The 16779-nt window shown below is 61.6% G+C and overlaps 1 protein-coding gene across 3 annotated transcripts in view; it reads left to right on the top strand.

Moving 5' to 3' along the window:
• RPTOR (regulatory associated protein of MTOR complex 1) overlaps window positions 1-16779 on the top strand; it is a 204266-nt gene that overhangs the window by 122000 nt on the left and 65487 nt on the right. For all 3 annotated transcript variants that reach the window (XM_039859512.1, XM_039859511.1, XM_039859510.1), the window contains exons 7-10: window positions 182-241; window positions 9071-9171; window positions 9611-9755; window positions 16518-16593. In XM_039859512.1, coding sequence (XP_039715446.1) covers window positions 182-241; window positions 9071-9171; window positions 9611-9755; window positions 16518-16593 — 382 coding nt within the window. The remainder of the gene's footprint in view (window positions 1-181; window positions 242-9070; window positions 9172-9610; window positions 9756-16517; window positions 16594-16779) is intronic.

Below are 16779 nucleotides of genomic sequence, written 5' to 3'. Positions count from 1 at the left end.
GCCCCCCAGTTAGGCAGCACCCCAGGCTGGCCCGAGAGCTCCTCGTTCATGCGGGAGCTGCCGGCCCCCCGACAGCCCCCACTCTCCCACCCCCAGCTCTCCTCGCTGTCTCTGCGGGACCGTCGCGTTGTCCTGTTAACTTCCCGCTCGCGCAGTTCACTCTCTCTTTCTTTCCCCGCAGGTTTTGCATGCAGAAGTGCGTTAGCCTGGTGCCTGGAGTCACCCTGGATTTGATCGAAAAGTAAGTGAGGTTTGCGCGGGTGGCTGTCTGCATCTCCGGGCTGCGTCCCGTTTCCCCTGGGCTCTCAGAAGCACCTCTGCTGGGGGACGCTCCCTTTCACCTGGGCGTGTTCTGGCTCCTGGTTTAGGCCACGTTTGGGTGGTCGCCTTGGCGCTTAGCGTAGGGCTCAGCTCACTGCGGGCCACATTAGAAGGAGAGAAAAAAGCCGACTCCTTTTACAGTTGGAAATACCCCAACATGGAGCAAAGCGGAGACGCGACGCACGGCCGGGCCCGGCTCAGCACCACCTGGCCCCCTCAGCCTTCCCTCAATATCCTGCCACTCCAGACATGCACGCACACGTTCACACACTGACACGCACGCACATGTGTGCGCACAGTGACAGTCACGCACGCACACGCGTGTACACACTGACAGTCATGCTCACACGTGTGCGCACACTGACAGTCACGCACACGCGTGCACACACAGTCACGCTCACACACGTGCACATAGTCACTTGCATGTGCACACACACTGACAGTCATGCATGTGCACACGTTGACAGACATGACGCACAGTCACACGCGCGCACTCACACTGACAGTCACGTGCGCGTACAGACACTGACATACAGTCACACGCACACACACTGACAGCATGGCCGTCGCCGTGGGCGTTAGCTACTGGGGCCGCCACCTGCAGGCAGCACGGCAGGCACCTTCGTGTCCAGGACCCAGAGCCGTTGGCCATGGGGGCTGGAGGGTGGTGCCAGCCCACATGCCCACGCTGCCTCCCCTGGGCCAGCGCCCCCTCTCGCTGCCACCACACGGTCAGAAGTCCAGCCTGAGCCGTGTCGTCCTCTTTGCCACCAGTGGAGACGTTGAAGAGTGTCGTCCCTGAGAATTGCTGCAGGGTAATTTCATAGTAAGTGTGGTTGGTTTCAGACAGATGCAGGGTGTCAGGCGTTAACCCCTTTCCGCCTCTGCCACTCTGTCCCCTGAGCTAAGCGCAGTCGTGTGGCGTCTCAGCTCGTTCCGCAGAGGAGCTGTGGGCGGTGTGTGCATGCGATGATTGTTCCACAGTCTTTGAAGCTAGCGAACGAATTGTTTTCTAATTAAGCTGCGTGCCTGGAAGTGATTATACTGCACCGTCCTTGAGCACCCCGATTTCTCATTATCTGCGCGAAACCAGCAGCCTGATGGATAAGCGTGTCGCCACTGCACAGAGTGGCAGGAGGATCCATGTTTGGAAATTAAGGAACCTTTTTTAGCCCTGAGACAAAGTCATAAAGCACTTAAGCGGGGCTGGAAACGCCGGGGCGCTCGGAAACGCTGGGAACTGGCGGATGCGTCCACTTCCCACCGAGGTTCCGTGAGGCCGCTGGTCAGCGTTCCAGTCACCGGAAGCGCAGGGCACACCAAAGACTATTCCCGATTAATGCCTCATGCGTGGATGGCTATTTTAAACGGCTGACAATCCAGAGTCTTGAACACAACGAAACGCGGCATCCGTACCCCACCGAGCCCAGGCCACAGTGGAGCCCCCATTCGGGTGGCGGAGCCCCGTCAGGGAGGCGGCACAGCCGAGCCTGGGTGTGGGTCATGCTGGCGTTGAAGCCTTGAGCGTCCTGTTCGCTCAGCAGAGGTCTCCACCTGTGAGAATCCTGGTCCCTTCGGGGCCCTGGGGCGCAGTGGAGACAGTGGGAGAAGGTTCCCCAGCTGCCACTGGAGGGCACAGGTGACCCTTATGCTCTTCTGCTCGGGACCTGGGAAGCAGAGTGACAGGTGACGTTCGCTGAGCACCTGCTGGGTGCCAGGCACTGTGTCCAGGCTTCAACCTCTGAGCTCTTCTAGTCCCGCTGAAGGCCGTTATCAGCCACAGTCCGAGATGGGGAAGCTGAGGCACGGGCGGGCAAGCAGGCTGCCAGTGTCTCACTGCAGGGCGGCTGGAGCGGGCCCTGCTCCGTGGCGAGGCGGTCGGGGACCTTCCCCGGGGGCCTGTCCCACGGCCTCTGGGGGCTCCATGCCGGGATGAGAAGTTTCTCCACGTCAGGTCGGGATTGTCCTCTGCGTCACGTTTGGAAGGAAAGCGACCAGGGGATGCTCCCAGCACGAGTGTAGCACGTGTAGCACGTCGTTGCTTGAGGGTGGGACGTCAGCAGTGACTCGTTAACGCCGGACAGTCACTGATGCGCCCTTACTTGTCTGTCTCTGTCTCCTGTGGGGCCGCGTGGCACAGATGAGGGGACCAGGCCTCAGGGTGGGAGGTAATCGGCCCGAAGTCACATGGCGAGGAGGGTTCCCGCGGGGCTGCTACCCCCTCCCATCCCCTCATCCACCTGCAGCTGGACGTTCCGAGGGAGGACGGGCTCGTTGTGGTTGGGGACGCGCGGGAAGGGGCTCGCGAGGGAGGTGGTGTGAGCTGTACGCGTCAGGCGTCTGGTCTCCAGGGCAGGTGAGGCGAGGACCCCAGGGGACGTCTCTGGCGTGGGAGGGGCTGGTCAGGTTGGCCTGGCAGCAGTACTGGGGAGCGGAGCCGCTGGGGTCTTTTAAATGCCACGGGGGCCCGGGATACCCCCCCAGAGCGGGGACAAACAGCCGCTTGTGCTGGGAGACTCGCCCCTGTGCTGCTTCGGCAAACCCGCGGGCGGAGGCAACCACGCAATGGGGCGGGGTGGGCACAGGCAGCGGGCCCCGAGCCCGCTCTGTCTCCGTGGGCCAGAACGGTGGCCCGTGGGGACGGCGCAGCGAGCTCCTCAACCCGTGGGGTTCCGCTCCCCACCACCCAGGGCAGGGGCACCTCAGCTCTGGAGGACACCTCAGAGATGCGCCCGAGGTCCCCAGCACCTCTGCACAGAAGTGCTCCCAGGATGGTCTGTGAGGGGTGCTCCCAGGACAAGTCCAGGCTTGAGGGGTGCTTTCCAGGATAAGTGTGGGTCCGGGCGCTGCTCCCCAGGACAACTCCGGGTCCGGGTGCTGCTCCCCAGGTGCGTCTGCGTCCGAGGGCGGTGCTCCCATCCCGTGTCTTCAGGAGCTGTCTCTCCTGAAAGACCCCTGCAGGCTTGCTCACAGCTTCTGAGTGACTGTGCTTGTTGGGGACATCGCAGACTTGGCCCCGTCACCGTCATGCCCAGGAAAGGGTCTGTCTGAGGGTCCATCTTGATTCTGGGAAGTCCGAGGAAAATCAGCCATTTCAGGAAGTGCTTCAGAAGCAGGCGTAGGCTCAGCTTGACCTCCTGAGGGTTTTGGAATCCGCCCTGTTTAATAAAGTTCTGTCTCCCTCGCGTCCTAAGCCTGTGGGGCGCGCAGGCAGGAAGCTGCTCCCTCCCTCGGACCCGGTCTCCCTGCCAGGCGCCGGTGGGCGGCCATTGCTGCCGTTCTGATGAAGTCCACAGCAGGCAGACCACTGTGGTGGGGCGTCACTCCGCGCCCCAGCAGCCGTGGGATCGTCGCCCCTGTTCCTCAGAACGGAAGGTACGGGTTCCCGCGTTGGCTTCGCCAGTCAGACAAGTGGGTTCCTGTCCCCGGGGCGCTCACCGTCCCCGCGGGACAGGGTCGGAGGGCAGCGGTGCACTCGCAAACCCTGACTCGGGGACTGCACAGGGTTAAAGTCATTAGGAAGCAGCAGCCCGGTGTGTTTTAAAAATCAATCCGCTCGTTTTAAGTTAGAATTGCGTAGTTTCCTACTCTCCAATGTTACTCAGGTGCCACGTTCACCACCAAGCAATCTCAGTAACCCAGAGTCAGCATCTCCCTGGAGAAATCAGCACGAGCTTCATTTAAGTCCATGTGTTTTAAACTGCAGGTCATGGTTTATTAGTGGCTGGAAAATCAGGTTAGTGAGTCACAGTCCGCATTTCAAAAAAAAGGGGATAGAAAATCATTTGTCTTCCTAGTCACACAAATGCTCTTGCTTTTCTTGTTTAAATATGTGTATTTACACACGGCCTCACGTGTGTACATGTCAGGTCGCCGTGCAAAATGCATTTCTCACGAGGAGGTGTGGTCAGAAACGTCGGGAAGCCTCTCGTGTCCACTGGGGACGTGGCGCACTGACCCTAGATGTCCATCTGTTAGTCGTCCTCAGTGCGGCCGACACAGCGCCTCTTTCCTGTGCGCAGGCCCGGACGCCCGTCCTGCCACCCGCCTGATGCCGTGTCATGCTTCCCTGTCACCTGCCCCCGTTTCTAGAGACGTTGCTGACACGTGATCTCAGCTCCCTCCCCTCTCGTTCAAGAAATAGTTCGTTTCCATGGGAGCCCCTTCCCCTTTGACCCCGTGCTCCGCCCTTCAGCAGGACAGCTCAGCCATGACTGTCCCCCCACCCCTCGTGGAGTGGGTCGAGCCTCGTGTCACCCCCATCTCTGATAATGCCCTCGCCACAAGGCCCGCTCCGTGGGATGGCAGCACAGCTGTCCACCTGTCTTTTGGTCCGTGTCTTCATCCTTCCATGTATTTAAGCAGAGACCTTTATACGTATTTCTGTATCTGTGTATATCAAAGGTGCGTCTCTTTTTAGCAGTATACCAATGACTTTTGTTTTTAAATCCAGACTGAAAATTTTTGTCTTTAATTAGAATATATAGTTTTTTACATTTAGTGGAATAATCGAGATATTTGGGTTTAAATCTGTCTTTTTGCTCCCCCCCCATTGTTTTCTACTTTCCTCGATTTCTCCTCCGTCTCCACCTTTTCGATTGACTTAGCAGCTGGGCTCCCCCCTCCCTCCTCCTGGCTTATTCTCCCCTGCAGTGGAGTGGGCCCCGGCGGTTCACTGGTGTTTTCCGTTAAGGGCCAGAGAGCACACGCTTTAGGCTCTGCCAGCCACATTAAGTGTCTGTGGTGTATTCTTTATTCTTTGTTGCAACCCTTAAAAATTATAAAGACCATCCATCGTTATCCTCAAGCCACACCAAAAACAGGCTACTGGCTGGATTTGGCCCTTGAGCAATATTTTTGTGCCTTGGCTTGCTCAAGTCCAGTGCACATTAGTGCTTTGGCCACCTCCAGGCCCCGCGAGGGCCTTCGAACACGCCAAGTCCTCCCCACTGACGTGGGTACGATCGTGGCCACGTTCTGGCTCTCCGTACGTCGTCATCTCCATCGATGTCAGTGCCCTCTGGAGTGGACGTTCGCTCGAGTCCACCCTCACGTTTACAGCTGCCAGCGTCTTTCATCCCCTCCTGCATCTCAGAGCTCCCGGCTAAGGTCGTGTGTCTTCACCTAAGGAACTCCCTTTAGTGCATGTTCGCCAGTAAAAAATTCTGTTTTTATTGTTTGAAAATGCCATAAGTTCCTCTTCATTTGTTTTTACATTTTTAAATCAACATTGTTGAAATACAACTTTCATTCAGTAAAATGAACTCACTTTGTGCAGTTCGGGGAGTTTTGACCAATCTGTACTCCCCTGGAACCACCTTCACAGTCAAGGTCTATCCCAAAAGTGCCCTCCTACTGTCCCGCCCAGCCCCGGGGCCCAGCCTCGGGGCCCAGCCTCGGGGCCCAGCATCCACAACGTGCTTTTCTCATCCTAAAAAAGACTCATCAAAATGCTGAGGTACTCTTTCGTGTCTGGCTCTCTATGCTCGGAACAAGGCCTCAGAGACTTGTCCACACTGGGTGTGTGAGCGGCGGATGCTTTTTGCTGGCCGTGCTCCACTGCACATGTCACAGCTCGCGTGTCCATTCACCTGTCGGGAAACACGGGTGGTTTCCGTTCGGTCGTTATGGAAGAGCTTCTGCAGATGTTCAGACTCCGGGCCTTGTGTGGAAAGCATGTCCATTTCCTGGATGAGAGCGTAGAGCAGAGTGGTGGTCACACGGCAGGCGTGCGTGTGACTCGTCAGAACCTTGCCAGCTGTTCCAGGGCGGCCTGCCACCCTGACGCCCCCACCGGCTCGCGTGACGTCCCCGCCGCTCTCCGCCTGTGTCAGCACTGGGTACGCTTCGGCTTTGCAAGTTCAGCTGTTCTAACAGGTGTGTGATGCTCCGTCCTTGTGGTTTTGTTTGCATTTGCCTAATTACTGATGCGAAACAGTAAAATGAATGGTGCTGTCGGCCATTCATTTATTTTTTTAATAAAACGTATGTTCGTGCGCCTTGCCAGTGTTTTTGTTGTTTGCCCGCGAGTCCTTGGCGTGTTTTGGTGCCGGTCACTGTCGGTCAGTCTGGCTTCATTTTCACAGCACTTTTTCTAAAGAGCAGAAGTTTTTCACTTTGATAAAATCTGATTTCGTAGTTTTTTTTTTCTTTCACAATTTGTATTTTCTGTGTCCCACGTAAGAAATCTTTGCCTACCTCAGGGTGGTGAAGATTTTTCTCCTATTTTTTTCTAAAACATTTATAGTTTTAGCTTTTATGTTTCAGTTTATGGCCCGTTTCAAGTAAGTTTCCGCACGTGGTGTGCGGCGTGTCGTGGGTCATGTTTTCCCACGCAGTCGGGGCCTCCGGCCGTGAGCAGACGCGTCCCCCGCGTACTCAGGCCTCGTCCGTTACCTCCGCGGTGCTTCGCCCTTTGCTGTTGCCGTTTGTTGTTTCTTCCCTTGTGCTCATCCTCGAGTCCAGCCCGCGGCAGCGGGCGTCTCTGGCTGGGACAGATGCCGTTGTGCCCGGAGTGCTCTGGCGAGCTGCGTGGGGACGGGTGCCACAGGCCGGTGCATCTGCCAGCCAGGAAGTCAGAGGCAGGTGTTTGGGCCGGGAGGTCGGCCGGTCAGTGGGATGGGGTCGGGTTTCCAGCGAGGGGCTCACGGTCATCGTGCTGGGACATGGGCCCACACCGGGGGCCCTGCTGAGCCAGGCTGTCCTCTCGCACTGCCGGTGGTCGTGAGTCAGTTCCGCGTGTTTCAGTGCTCTGGGAAGGGACAGGGGCTGGACAGGGGGGGTGTGGCCCTTGCGGTCCACTGAGTGCCGCTAGGCTCCTGTGTTGAGTCCATCTGCTGTCACAGCTGCACGAGCGCCCGCACACGTGCCTGCGTGGATCGGCACTGTGTTTCGTGTGCATCACCTCGCTGAGCTCGCCCCATGAAGGAGCCTCATGGACATTCTACGAACGAGGGGACTGAGCGCGAAGGAGGCCGAGCCACACAGCAGCGAACGAAGGCCCAGAGCGAGGCCAGGTGTGCAGGGCCGCAGCTCGCGCGTGCAGCTGCGGCACGTTTTCCCCTCCCCTTCCCGGTTCTAGGCCCCGGACGAAGTCACACGCTCTGATGTGCTTCTGTAGTGCCTGGCGGGCTCACGTATCCTCACCCGACCTCGTGACGATTCCGTCGTCTCGATGTTCGTGGTTTCACCTGCTCATACCCTGCAAATGTTTTGTTAATTTCAGTTCTTTAAATTGTTTAGCAATAGCATGTAGCAGTGTAATTGCTTTTTATTGTAAAAACCTCATTTCCTATAACCTTGCTAAACTCCCTTATTAGTTCTCGTAGCTGTTTCGTAGATTTCGTCAGGATCTTCTGTGCACATAATTACATCGTCTGCGGATACACACAGCGTCGCCTCCCCCTTTCCGACCTCTGCGGCTTATTCCCTTTTCCTCGCTTCGCTGCGCTGGCTCCTGCCTCTGGCGCCGCGTTAGCTGGAGCTGCAGAACCTGGGCGTCCAAGCCCCGATCTCAGTCAGCGACCCGTCCACGGGGTGGAGAAAAGGCCGCCCCTGCGGGATGAGGAAGTGACCTTCCGTTGTCCTTGGGCGGGGTGTTTCCGTGGAGACCTCGTGTAAATGCCGGAACCTTAAGGCGAGTCCCGTGCGTGACCTGCCAGCGCTGACGGCCGCGTGAGCCTTTCGACTTGGCGACCCGAGCCCACCGTGCCCCCTGTGCCCGCCGGCCTTCCTGGCTTTGGAAATCCGCGCGTGACTCCTGACGCTCTTTGAGCAGTAGCGCCTTTTTCCCAAGCGTTTTACCGACTCATCTCCGGTTATTCCTGTCCTCTCGCGAAGCCTGCGTGAGGAAGTAAAATGTTTCGTTCCTGGAGAGACAGGCGTTAGGTGGACGGGAGCCTCCCCGTGGAGGCGCAAGGGGGAGTGGGCTGAGCCCGCCTGCTGCCGAGGCTCGTCGCTCCTGCGGACACAGTGCCGTCAGAGCGCCGCTGTCGTGGGCACCGTGACCTCGGAAGCCTCACAGAGAGCAGAGCTGCCCTCGGGTCTCTGTGCCAGACCCGTGAGCCTGCTCCTCTGGTGGGCGGAGGGCGTTTTCCACGACACGGAGCGCAGCACGCTGGGCCCTGGTGCAGACGGGCCCACACCGGCCCGGCACGTGCGTCCGCCCCCGCGCTCCTCCCCCGGGTTTGGCCCGGCCCACTGCCTCGCGTCCTCCAGGGCTGTCCGCCCGGTGAGGCCTTCTGTCGCCCGTCCTGTACCACTGCTCCCTTCCTGCCCGCTCTGCGTCACCGCCCCTCCTCCCAGAGCCTGTGCCGGTCACCTGCTTCCCGCATGCCCTCCCTCTGGACTGCGGCAGGGCCCTGGCACGTACCAGGGGCGGCGGCCACATCGGTGCTGGAGTGGTGCTCACCATCCCCGTTGCAGACACTCAGAAATAGGTGCCGGGCGACAGAAGGCAAGCTGGCTCCTTGGAGGACACGCGTGCCCCTCGGCTCCGGGCTGGGAGCACGCTGTGCCGGCAGGGGCCATGGCGGGGACGTGGGAGGTGGAGGCCGAGTCCTGAGCTGTGAGGACAGGAGCGTGTGAGCCTCGGACACCCTGGAGGGGCGGCCCCCGGCATGGCCGGCCCTTCCTGCCTCCGGTCCCAGGCTGCTTGGCCCTCTCGCGCCTTTTCTTCCTGGTCCCCTCCCTCCACCCTCCCGTTCTGGTCGCGTGAGGGTCTCTGACGGAGACGCGCCATGTCCCCTAGGATCCCCGGCCGGCTGAATGATAGGCGGACGCCCCTGGGCGAGCTGAACTGGATCTTCACGGCCATCACGGACACCATCGCCTGGAACGTGCTCCCTCGGGGTGAGGCTGCCCTCCGGGGCTGGGGGGCTGCTGCCGGAAGCCGGGCGCCACTGGCCCTGGGCGGGACAGCAGTCGGGAAGGGTGGCTCTCCTTGGCAGAGGTGACCGAGGGTGACGGAAGGCAGGGGACGCGGGCAGTGGTGCGGTGAGTGCACATGGGCACCAGTGCCGACCTCGTAGGCAGTCTTCCCGGCAGCTCCCGGGCTCATCTGTGTTGGGGTCACTGGCGCCTCCCCACTTCTCAGACCAGGGCTGCTGCCCTGACTCTGCCGTTGACGGTGGGCCTGGGCGTGTGTCCACGCCTGTGTGAGTGCTGCCCGCGGGATACGTGCGTGTTAGTCCCAGCTTGGTGGTAGAAATTCTGGCGGAATTTGTATGTCGGGCTGTAATGCTGGGCACGAGTCACTGACGACACCTTTTTTTCTCGTCTCTGCCCTCAGATCTCTTCCAAAAGCTCTTCAGACAGGACCTGTTGGTGGCTAGTCTGTTTCGAAATTTTCTGTTGGCAGAGAGGGTCATGAGGTCGTGTAACTGCACCCCGGTCAGCAGCCCACGCCTGCCCCCCACCTATATGCACGCCATGTGGTAAGTGTCTCATGCCGGCCTGGCGGACGCACAGCCCGGCTCTCTAAACGGTGCGGGTTTCCTCATTCCTGCGTAAGCACAAGGCCGATGGCATCCCGTGAAGCGGGAGAGGAAGGCTCGTCACCAAACGCGGAGACGCGGGAGGCGGCAGCAGGGGGACAAATCACTCCTGCCGCCCTCTGCTAGCAGGAAGCCGGGGGCCTTCTGGGGCTGGGCGGGCCCGTGCCCCAGGCCCCCACAATCCTGTGACCTGGGCGGGGGGTCGGAGGACACCAGTGCTGAGGACAGAAACCTCCAGCTGAATTCACAAAGTGCCCCCAGGACGGTGCAGAGAAGGACCGCTGTGGGTTGGCGAGCCATCGCCCTGCACGCCGGTCCCACACGCACGCGGCTGTGGTCAGGAGTGGCCGTTGCTGGCGGCTTTTCCCATGACCCGGTTGCTGCTGCTTAACACCGCTGGGGACAGCAGGAGCGGTGGTCACGGCGTACGTTGTCTGCTTCTCCCCGTCGTGTGCGCAGCTGTCGGCTCCTTCCTGTCCCGCGCTTCTGTCCGGCAGTTGGAGGCAGTGCTGGGAAGTGAGCCTGTCGGTGGGCGAAACCCAACATAAACGTCCAAGAAGAGCGACTCGCTCACGGTCAGCCAGCCTCCGCACCCGTCTCACAGCATCTGGTCGTGGTCAAGCTTATTTCGGCCAGTGATTTTCTTACTATATTCGTGATTTACTTACTATACTCTCCCCGACCCTGCAAACCCAGAGAACCACGTGGGGTTTGCAAGCTCCTGTCCCTCATTCACTCAGGGAAAATGAGAACTGGTCTCACCGCGAGATCGCCCAGGGCGCGCTGTGTGGGCCGCGGCTCCTCCGGCCAGCGGGAGGGGCTGAGGCGCGCACCGCCGAGTCCACTCTAAGGGTTTACAGCGTCCGCCGGAGCACGACGCGGAGTGGCACAGGGACGGGAGCTGGGCCCCTTGGAGGGACCGGCCCCGCGGCAGCAGAAGCCCCGTGTGAGCCAAGCGGAGCCACCGCAGACTCGTCCCCACCGCTCCGTGAAGATGGCGTGGGAGGGAGAGCTGCTCGAAAAGCCTTCCTGAGACTCAGCGGGTAACGAGGACGGAGACCCGCCTTCGGGATGCGCTGCCTCACGTCCTGCTCCTCAGGAGCCAGGCTGTCACACAGCATCCGTCAGACACAGGGAGGCAGAGGGCAGAGGGCTGAGCGGGTTCGGTGCTGCCCGCGCCCTGGACAGGGGCCTCTGAGCTGCGGGGGATGGGCTATGCAGCCTGCAGGGCCGGCCACAGGGCAGACACGCGACTACCCGTGTCTTTGGCCCCTTCACCCGGTGCCGCGTCCGCAGAAGGCTTCCTGTCAGCGTGCGTCCCCTGAGGGGTGTGCTCGGCTGCAGAGCAAGGACAGACGGCGGGACAGGGGCAGCAGGACGGGAGCCAGGGAGGAGCACAAGGAGGTGGCCTCTTGGTCGCCCTGGACGGCTGTCCCTGGCATTGACCCCCAAAACGTTTCTGAGCTGCAACTTGGGCATGTTCCATGGGGTATCAAGTCAAACTCTAGGCACAGTGGCCGCGGCCCGTGACCCCACCGGCTCTGTGCCAGCCTCGGGGCCTGGGGACTCGGCCTCTGCCAGGGGACGCGGCTCCCGGAGTGTCTCATAAATCACCTGCGTCCGTGTCTGTGTGCTGCACGGGGAAACATGCAACGACAGGCTGGCACATGTCCCAGGCACATGGCCTGTGCGGGGGCTCCGTCCTCCTGGTGCCACCCTCCCTCCGTGCAGGGCCCCTGAGACTCCGGTGCCGCCTGAGGACCTGGAGACGGTCCGGTCGCTCGGCCTGCGTAGCCCCTGTCCTGTGGCCTCATGTGTCCCCTGCTCCCTTCAGACAAACTGGCTTTTGGGGGCAGGCATGCACGGCGACACCGGCCCCTGACACGCATGGGAACCGCGGGCGCCTGGGGGGAGGGGCGCATGGCGACGTGTCTCTGCGGTTTCCTGGGTCCTGGCCGAGTCTGTCCACTTCCTGGCCCTCTCCAGGCCTGTGGCTGAGCATGCGAGGGGAGTGGCAACCTGCCTGGCCCTGGGGAAAGCCGCACATGCCCTCTGGCCGGGGCTCTGCTGCCGGCCGTGCCGCGTGTGTCTGCAGCTGCAGAGCAGGTGCCGGTCAGTCCTGCAGGTGCCAAGAGTCAAGCCGTCGGCCGATCTGGCTGGAATTGGACACGGTGTCAAGCTCTGGATTTCGGGAAGGAACCTGCTCACGGGACGTCAGGAGTAAAGGGAGGAGAGACTGACTTGCCGCCGGGTGGGAAGCCTGGTGGGTCCCGGCCCCGTATCTGGCAGCCGTGCCCTCAGCCGCCCCGGCCAGTGTGAGCTCCTGCACGTACAGGAGATCCAAGGGGGCAGTTTAGTGGTATGTAGACCCCCCTGAAATCACAAGGGATTACAGCTTTTCAAATGCTGTCCCCACACTCTCTATCAAAAGTGACATAAACCTGGGCTCCTCACATTGAGTGGCTTCCACGTCCAGCTGCTGCGTGCCCGCCAGGCCACTCGGACAGGCCTTCCCTTTGTCCACGCCCCAAACCGTCTGGAACGTGGCAGGTCCGACCCTCTCCGCGAGGTCGTAGGTTGTAGATGGGCCCGTCCCAGCAAGCATCATCTGAAGGAGTCTGCGCTTCCCAGGGGTGCGCCCACAGTGACAGGGTCTTGGTCCCGTACACGCTTTCCACCCACAGAAGAAGGTGCTGGTCATGACCGGTACGAGGCGGGCCGGAGACCCAGGCGCACGGCCACCATCTCTCGGCCCAGAGAAGACTGTAGCGAGCATTCCCGAGGCCGCCCTCCTCCCCTGCCTGCAGGCTGCTTTCCAAGCAGCCACTCACCCAGGAGGCGCTTGCGCCCTGTGGGGGGCGCGAGCCTGGGATTTATCTCATGCTGCCCAGGGACAGTCAAGTTCAAGTCCGACCCCAACTTCCAGTGGCCTCACTGCGGTCCTAACAGGAGGGAGTTGGGCACGGGTTGTTCTAGAAGACTGGAGCCCAGGGCCCTCCTCGAGCGTGGGCGGCCACCGAGCATCCTGCTGGGCTGGGCACGGTAGAGGGGCGCGAGCGAGCCGGGATCGTGGGGCCCTGGCCCTGGGAGGCTGGCGTCCAAGGCTCTGCTAGCCAGTGCCTTCCACCAGGGGGGCAGATGCACTTCCCAGAGCGTCACGGTGCTCGATCTGAAATGTCACAAGGGGCCACCAGCCTGCGGATCCAGAGAGGAAAAAGCCACTCAGAGTCGGAAGTGACCTGTGTTTCTTCGTGAAATGCTGCCCCAGTTGGCACAGGTGCTGGGCAGGATCGCCAAGTGACTCCCTCCTCTCGGGGCTGGCCCGTGGTGGTGGCGGACATGCAGGCTCCTTGTGACCCAAAGTCATGGCTTTGCACACGGCCGGTTTTTACTCCTCCCCATGTGGCCTGAGCGAGACCAGTTGGGGGCCCAGTCCTTTCCCGAGCTGGGGGCTGGCCACCCCGAGGGCTCACCACTGCTCCCCGAACAGCATCTAGCATGCCTATCTGGGGGCTGGCATGTCGTCTCTGTTCCGGGGGGCAGCTACGAGGGAGTAGGCTGCGGCTGGCTGCCCGCACGGGAGAACAGAGGCCCGGAAACCAGCAGGGCCGTGCTCCCTGTGCTGTGGTGCGGGCTGCACCGTCACGGCTGCCGCAGGCTTCCGGCAGAGCTCATTCCTGTGATGAAACCCAGAGCTCTCTATTAGGTAGAGGCCCACTGCGAGGCGGCAGAACTCAAACCAGGAATAAATAACTTTCCATCGGGTCGTTACATTCCGAGGGTGGTAATGGAAACAATTCTTATGGGAGGAAGAAGGGAAGAAAGCGTAACAAAAATCGAGGTGACAGCACAGACTGACGTCCGTCCGCGTGTGGCCTCGGGCGGGGGTGCTGACGACTGCTCAGGGCCCCTCCTCTGTAATGTTTGATGGGAAGCCGTGAGCGAGTCGCTCAGTCACTTCCAGTGTCAGCCGGTCTGAGCCCGGTGCCCTGAGCTGCTTCGCACACTGCGGCAGCGTGCTCGCTGATTGGCAGGTGCCGGCGGGGGTGGGGGGAGGCTCCTGGGGCGGCCACCCTCTCGAGAGTCTCCCAAAAACACGAGCTCCAGCCCCAGTGGCACATTTTCCAGGCCTGACGCATCTGAGCAGCCCACAGCCGAGAGCCCTCCCTCCAGGCCGTGGCCGTGGGCAGACAGACACCGGCCCGTGTCTGCCTGGGGCCAGAACGCAGGCCTGGGCTCCAGCAGCCCACCCCACAGCCTCGGGGTTTTGCAGGGCTCACTTTCCACGTTTCCTAGTGAGAATCCCAAATTAAGACCTGAGTTCCTTTTGATTCCGTCCTGGAAAACGCAGCCTGTTTGAGTCACCGACAAAGCTCAGCAGGCAGCACTGTTGCTGTGCCGTGTGGTCTAGAGCTTAATGAGGCTCAGAGGTCCCCTCGTCTCCCCTTTTCTGATGTAAACACGAGCCGCAGAGGGTGTCCGGCGCACCCAGCGCCAGCCCGCGCTCTCCCCTCGCCTCTGCCTGGGCTCGCGGCACCTCCGTGCGTGCCGGCGCCACGTCTGACCCTGCGGCTTTCGGCAGGTCGTGGATGTCCTCACACCTCCTGCCCCTCCTGTCTCCTGCGAACCCTGGACTCAGTGCTTTTCTCTGTCACTCAGACGGCTGTGCCCTCTCGCCACTGGCCCCGAGCAGCTTCTCTGCATCGCTCTCAGTGACCTAAGTCAGGGGCCCCAGGCCGTGGACTGGTACTGGACCTGGCCTGTGAGGACCCGGGCCGCACCGCGGGAGGTGAGCACCAGCAGGCGAGCGAAGCTTCGTCCGCAGCCGCTCCCCAGCACCGGCTTCACCGCCTCAGACCACCAGGCATTAGATTCTCAGGAGCACCGGTCCCTGGTGCCAGAAAGGTCGGGGACTGCTGACCTGGCTCCCCTGTTCCATGGCTTCCCGTCACGTGGGCCGTCTCCCCTGCGCCTCTGCACAAATACACAGCCGTCCTGGGCTGCTTTTCTGCATGAAAATGGGCAGCTGGTGGAGGACGCGACGCCCCAGTGGTTGGGCCCAGGCGGGGGCCAGCCCTTAGGGGTCATCGAGCCAGACGGTGACAGTGGGTCAGGCCTCTCAGGATGCCCCCCAGCCCTGGCTGCTGCAGCTGCGTCGCGTTCTGTTCCTCTGTTAGAGAAGAACAGGGAGGTGCAGTGGACGGTGCTGAGGCCACTCCAGGCCAGCCCACTCTCGGATGCTTGTCTAGAACCCGCAGGACCTCAGGAAATTGCGGTGCCGTGTTTCCTGGGCTATAGTTCTCCACCCTTGTGGTTCCGAGGAGACTGGCTAAAGGGAGCATGTCAGCCTGCAGTCCAGGAGGGCAGTCCCGAAGCTCCCGCCGACCCCCGCCCACTTCACACCTCCTCCGGCCACGCGCACTTTCTCCTGACTCCAGAAGCTGAGACTTTTTGTCGGATTAAATACGAGGAAGCTTCGCAGAGCTTCGCTGCAGTAACTGGCTTTGCTCGCCGCTGGCGCGAGCGCACTGTGCCCACAGTCCGGGCGTTTAGTGAGCGCTGGGACTGCTGACTGCCCGCACCGGGAGCTGACTCGATTATCTCCTGATTGCCTCTTACTTAGGTTGGTGGGGGAGGGCGTGTGGGGAGACAGCCACGTCCGCCTGTGTGAAGACGGAAGCCTCGTCGCGTCTTCCTGTCCGTCTTGAATCGCCCCCGTGTCCCATGCTTGTGTTTTCCTCCTCGTTCCCACCCTCGACAGAGGCATTCTGGGAAAGCGCCCTCCCCCACACGCGGTCTGAAGGACAGTGGGGGACCCTCGCGCCCCAGGAAGTGGCCTGGCAAGGGGTGTGATGCTGGCCCTCGCCTCGTTCCCACGGGGACCGTTTCTGAGAGGGCGGGAAGTCGGGGTGAAGGGCCTGCGCTGCCCGCCCTGGGCGCAGGGAGCACGAGGCGGCCGTCCGCACCCCGCTGGGAGCCAGGCGGGGACGGGTCCCTGTGAGCGGCCTCACCCTGCCGTCGGCCCCGCCGAGTCTCTCCCGTCGTGTTGGCCCTGTGAGGGGAACTCGCGGAACTGACCCTCGGGGGATGGTGCCCGCAGTGCCAGGCCCCAGAGCCGGGCCATCGAGTCAGAGACTGTCACCCAGACGAGCACCACCTGCCTCGTCCCCGAGGGCTTCGTGTTGGGCACAGGTCAGACGCTCTGGGAGGGGCGCCGGGCCGGCAGTGCTGCAGCCTGAGGAGTCGGGGGGCTCCGGGGCACAGCGAGGGGCTCTCCGGGCAGGGGTCCACGGGCAGACCCCTTTCTCCTGGCCCCACACCGATCCGTTTCTGACGAAGCTCCCCTGCCTGACCCTGGCGTTGGGTGCCACGTCAGCACGTGCCGCTGCCATCATCAGCCACAGCTGTGCCACAGTGTGGACCAGCGTGGGCAGGCGCGTGCTGCACGTGCTCGGGGGCAGAAACTGCGTCACAAGGTGGGACGAGGCCCTTTGCTGTTCCCAAACTTGTCTCTCAGTTTAATTAGAAAAGGCCCACACAAAAGGCTGTGGCATGCTGCCAGCCACGCGGTCCTGCCCTCGCTGCCCTCGGCGTTTGCCCAGACGCAGCCGCCATGGGCATGGCCGCTGCTGTGCGCGGTCCGAGGCGCCGCAGTGGGGCCGGTCAGTGATGCCCAGGGGGCGTCCTCTGTTCTCTCCCCAGGCAAGCCTGGGACCTCGCTGTGGACATCTGTCTCTCCCAGCTGCCCACGATCATCGAGGAAGGCACCGCGTTCCGGGTGAGTCTGTCCGCCATCCGGCGTGCTCTGCAAAGCACCAGCCGGGTGTGGGGCCCGGGGCTCTGGGGTGTCAGAGGCTGGCGCCCCCACTGCACGTAGCACATGTCCACAGGTGTGCCAGCCGGGGTCACAGTGAGACTTTGAAGAGGTCCGCTCCTAGGAAGTACCTCCTGTTAACCCGTGCTG

Source organism: Pteropus medius, unplaced genomic scaffold, assembly GCF_902729225.1.
Source record: "Pteropus medius unplaced genomic scaffold, Ma_sr-lr_union100, whole genome shotgun sequence".
In the NCBI taxonomy this organism is placed as follows: Eukaryota; Metazoa; Chordata; class Mammalia; order Chiroptera; family Pteropodidae; genus Pteropus; species Pteropus medius.
This window is presented reverse-complemented; position numbering and strand designations above follow the sequence as displayed.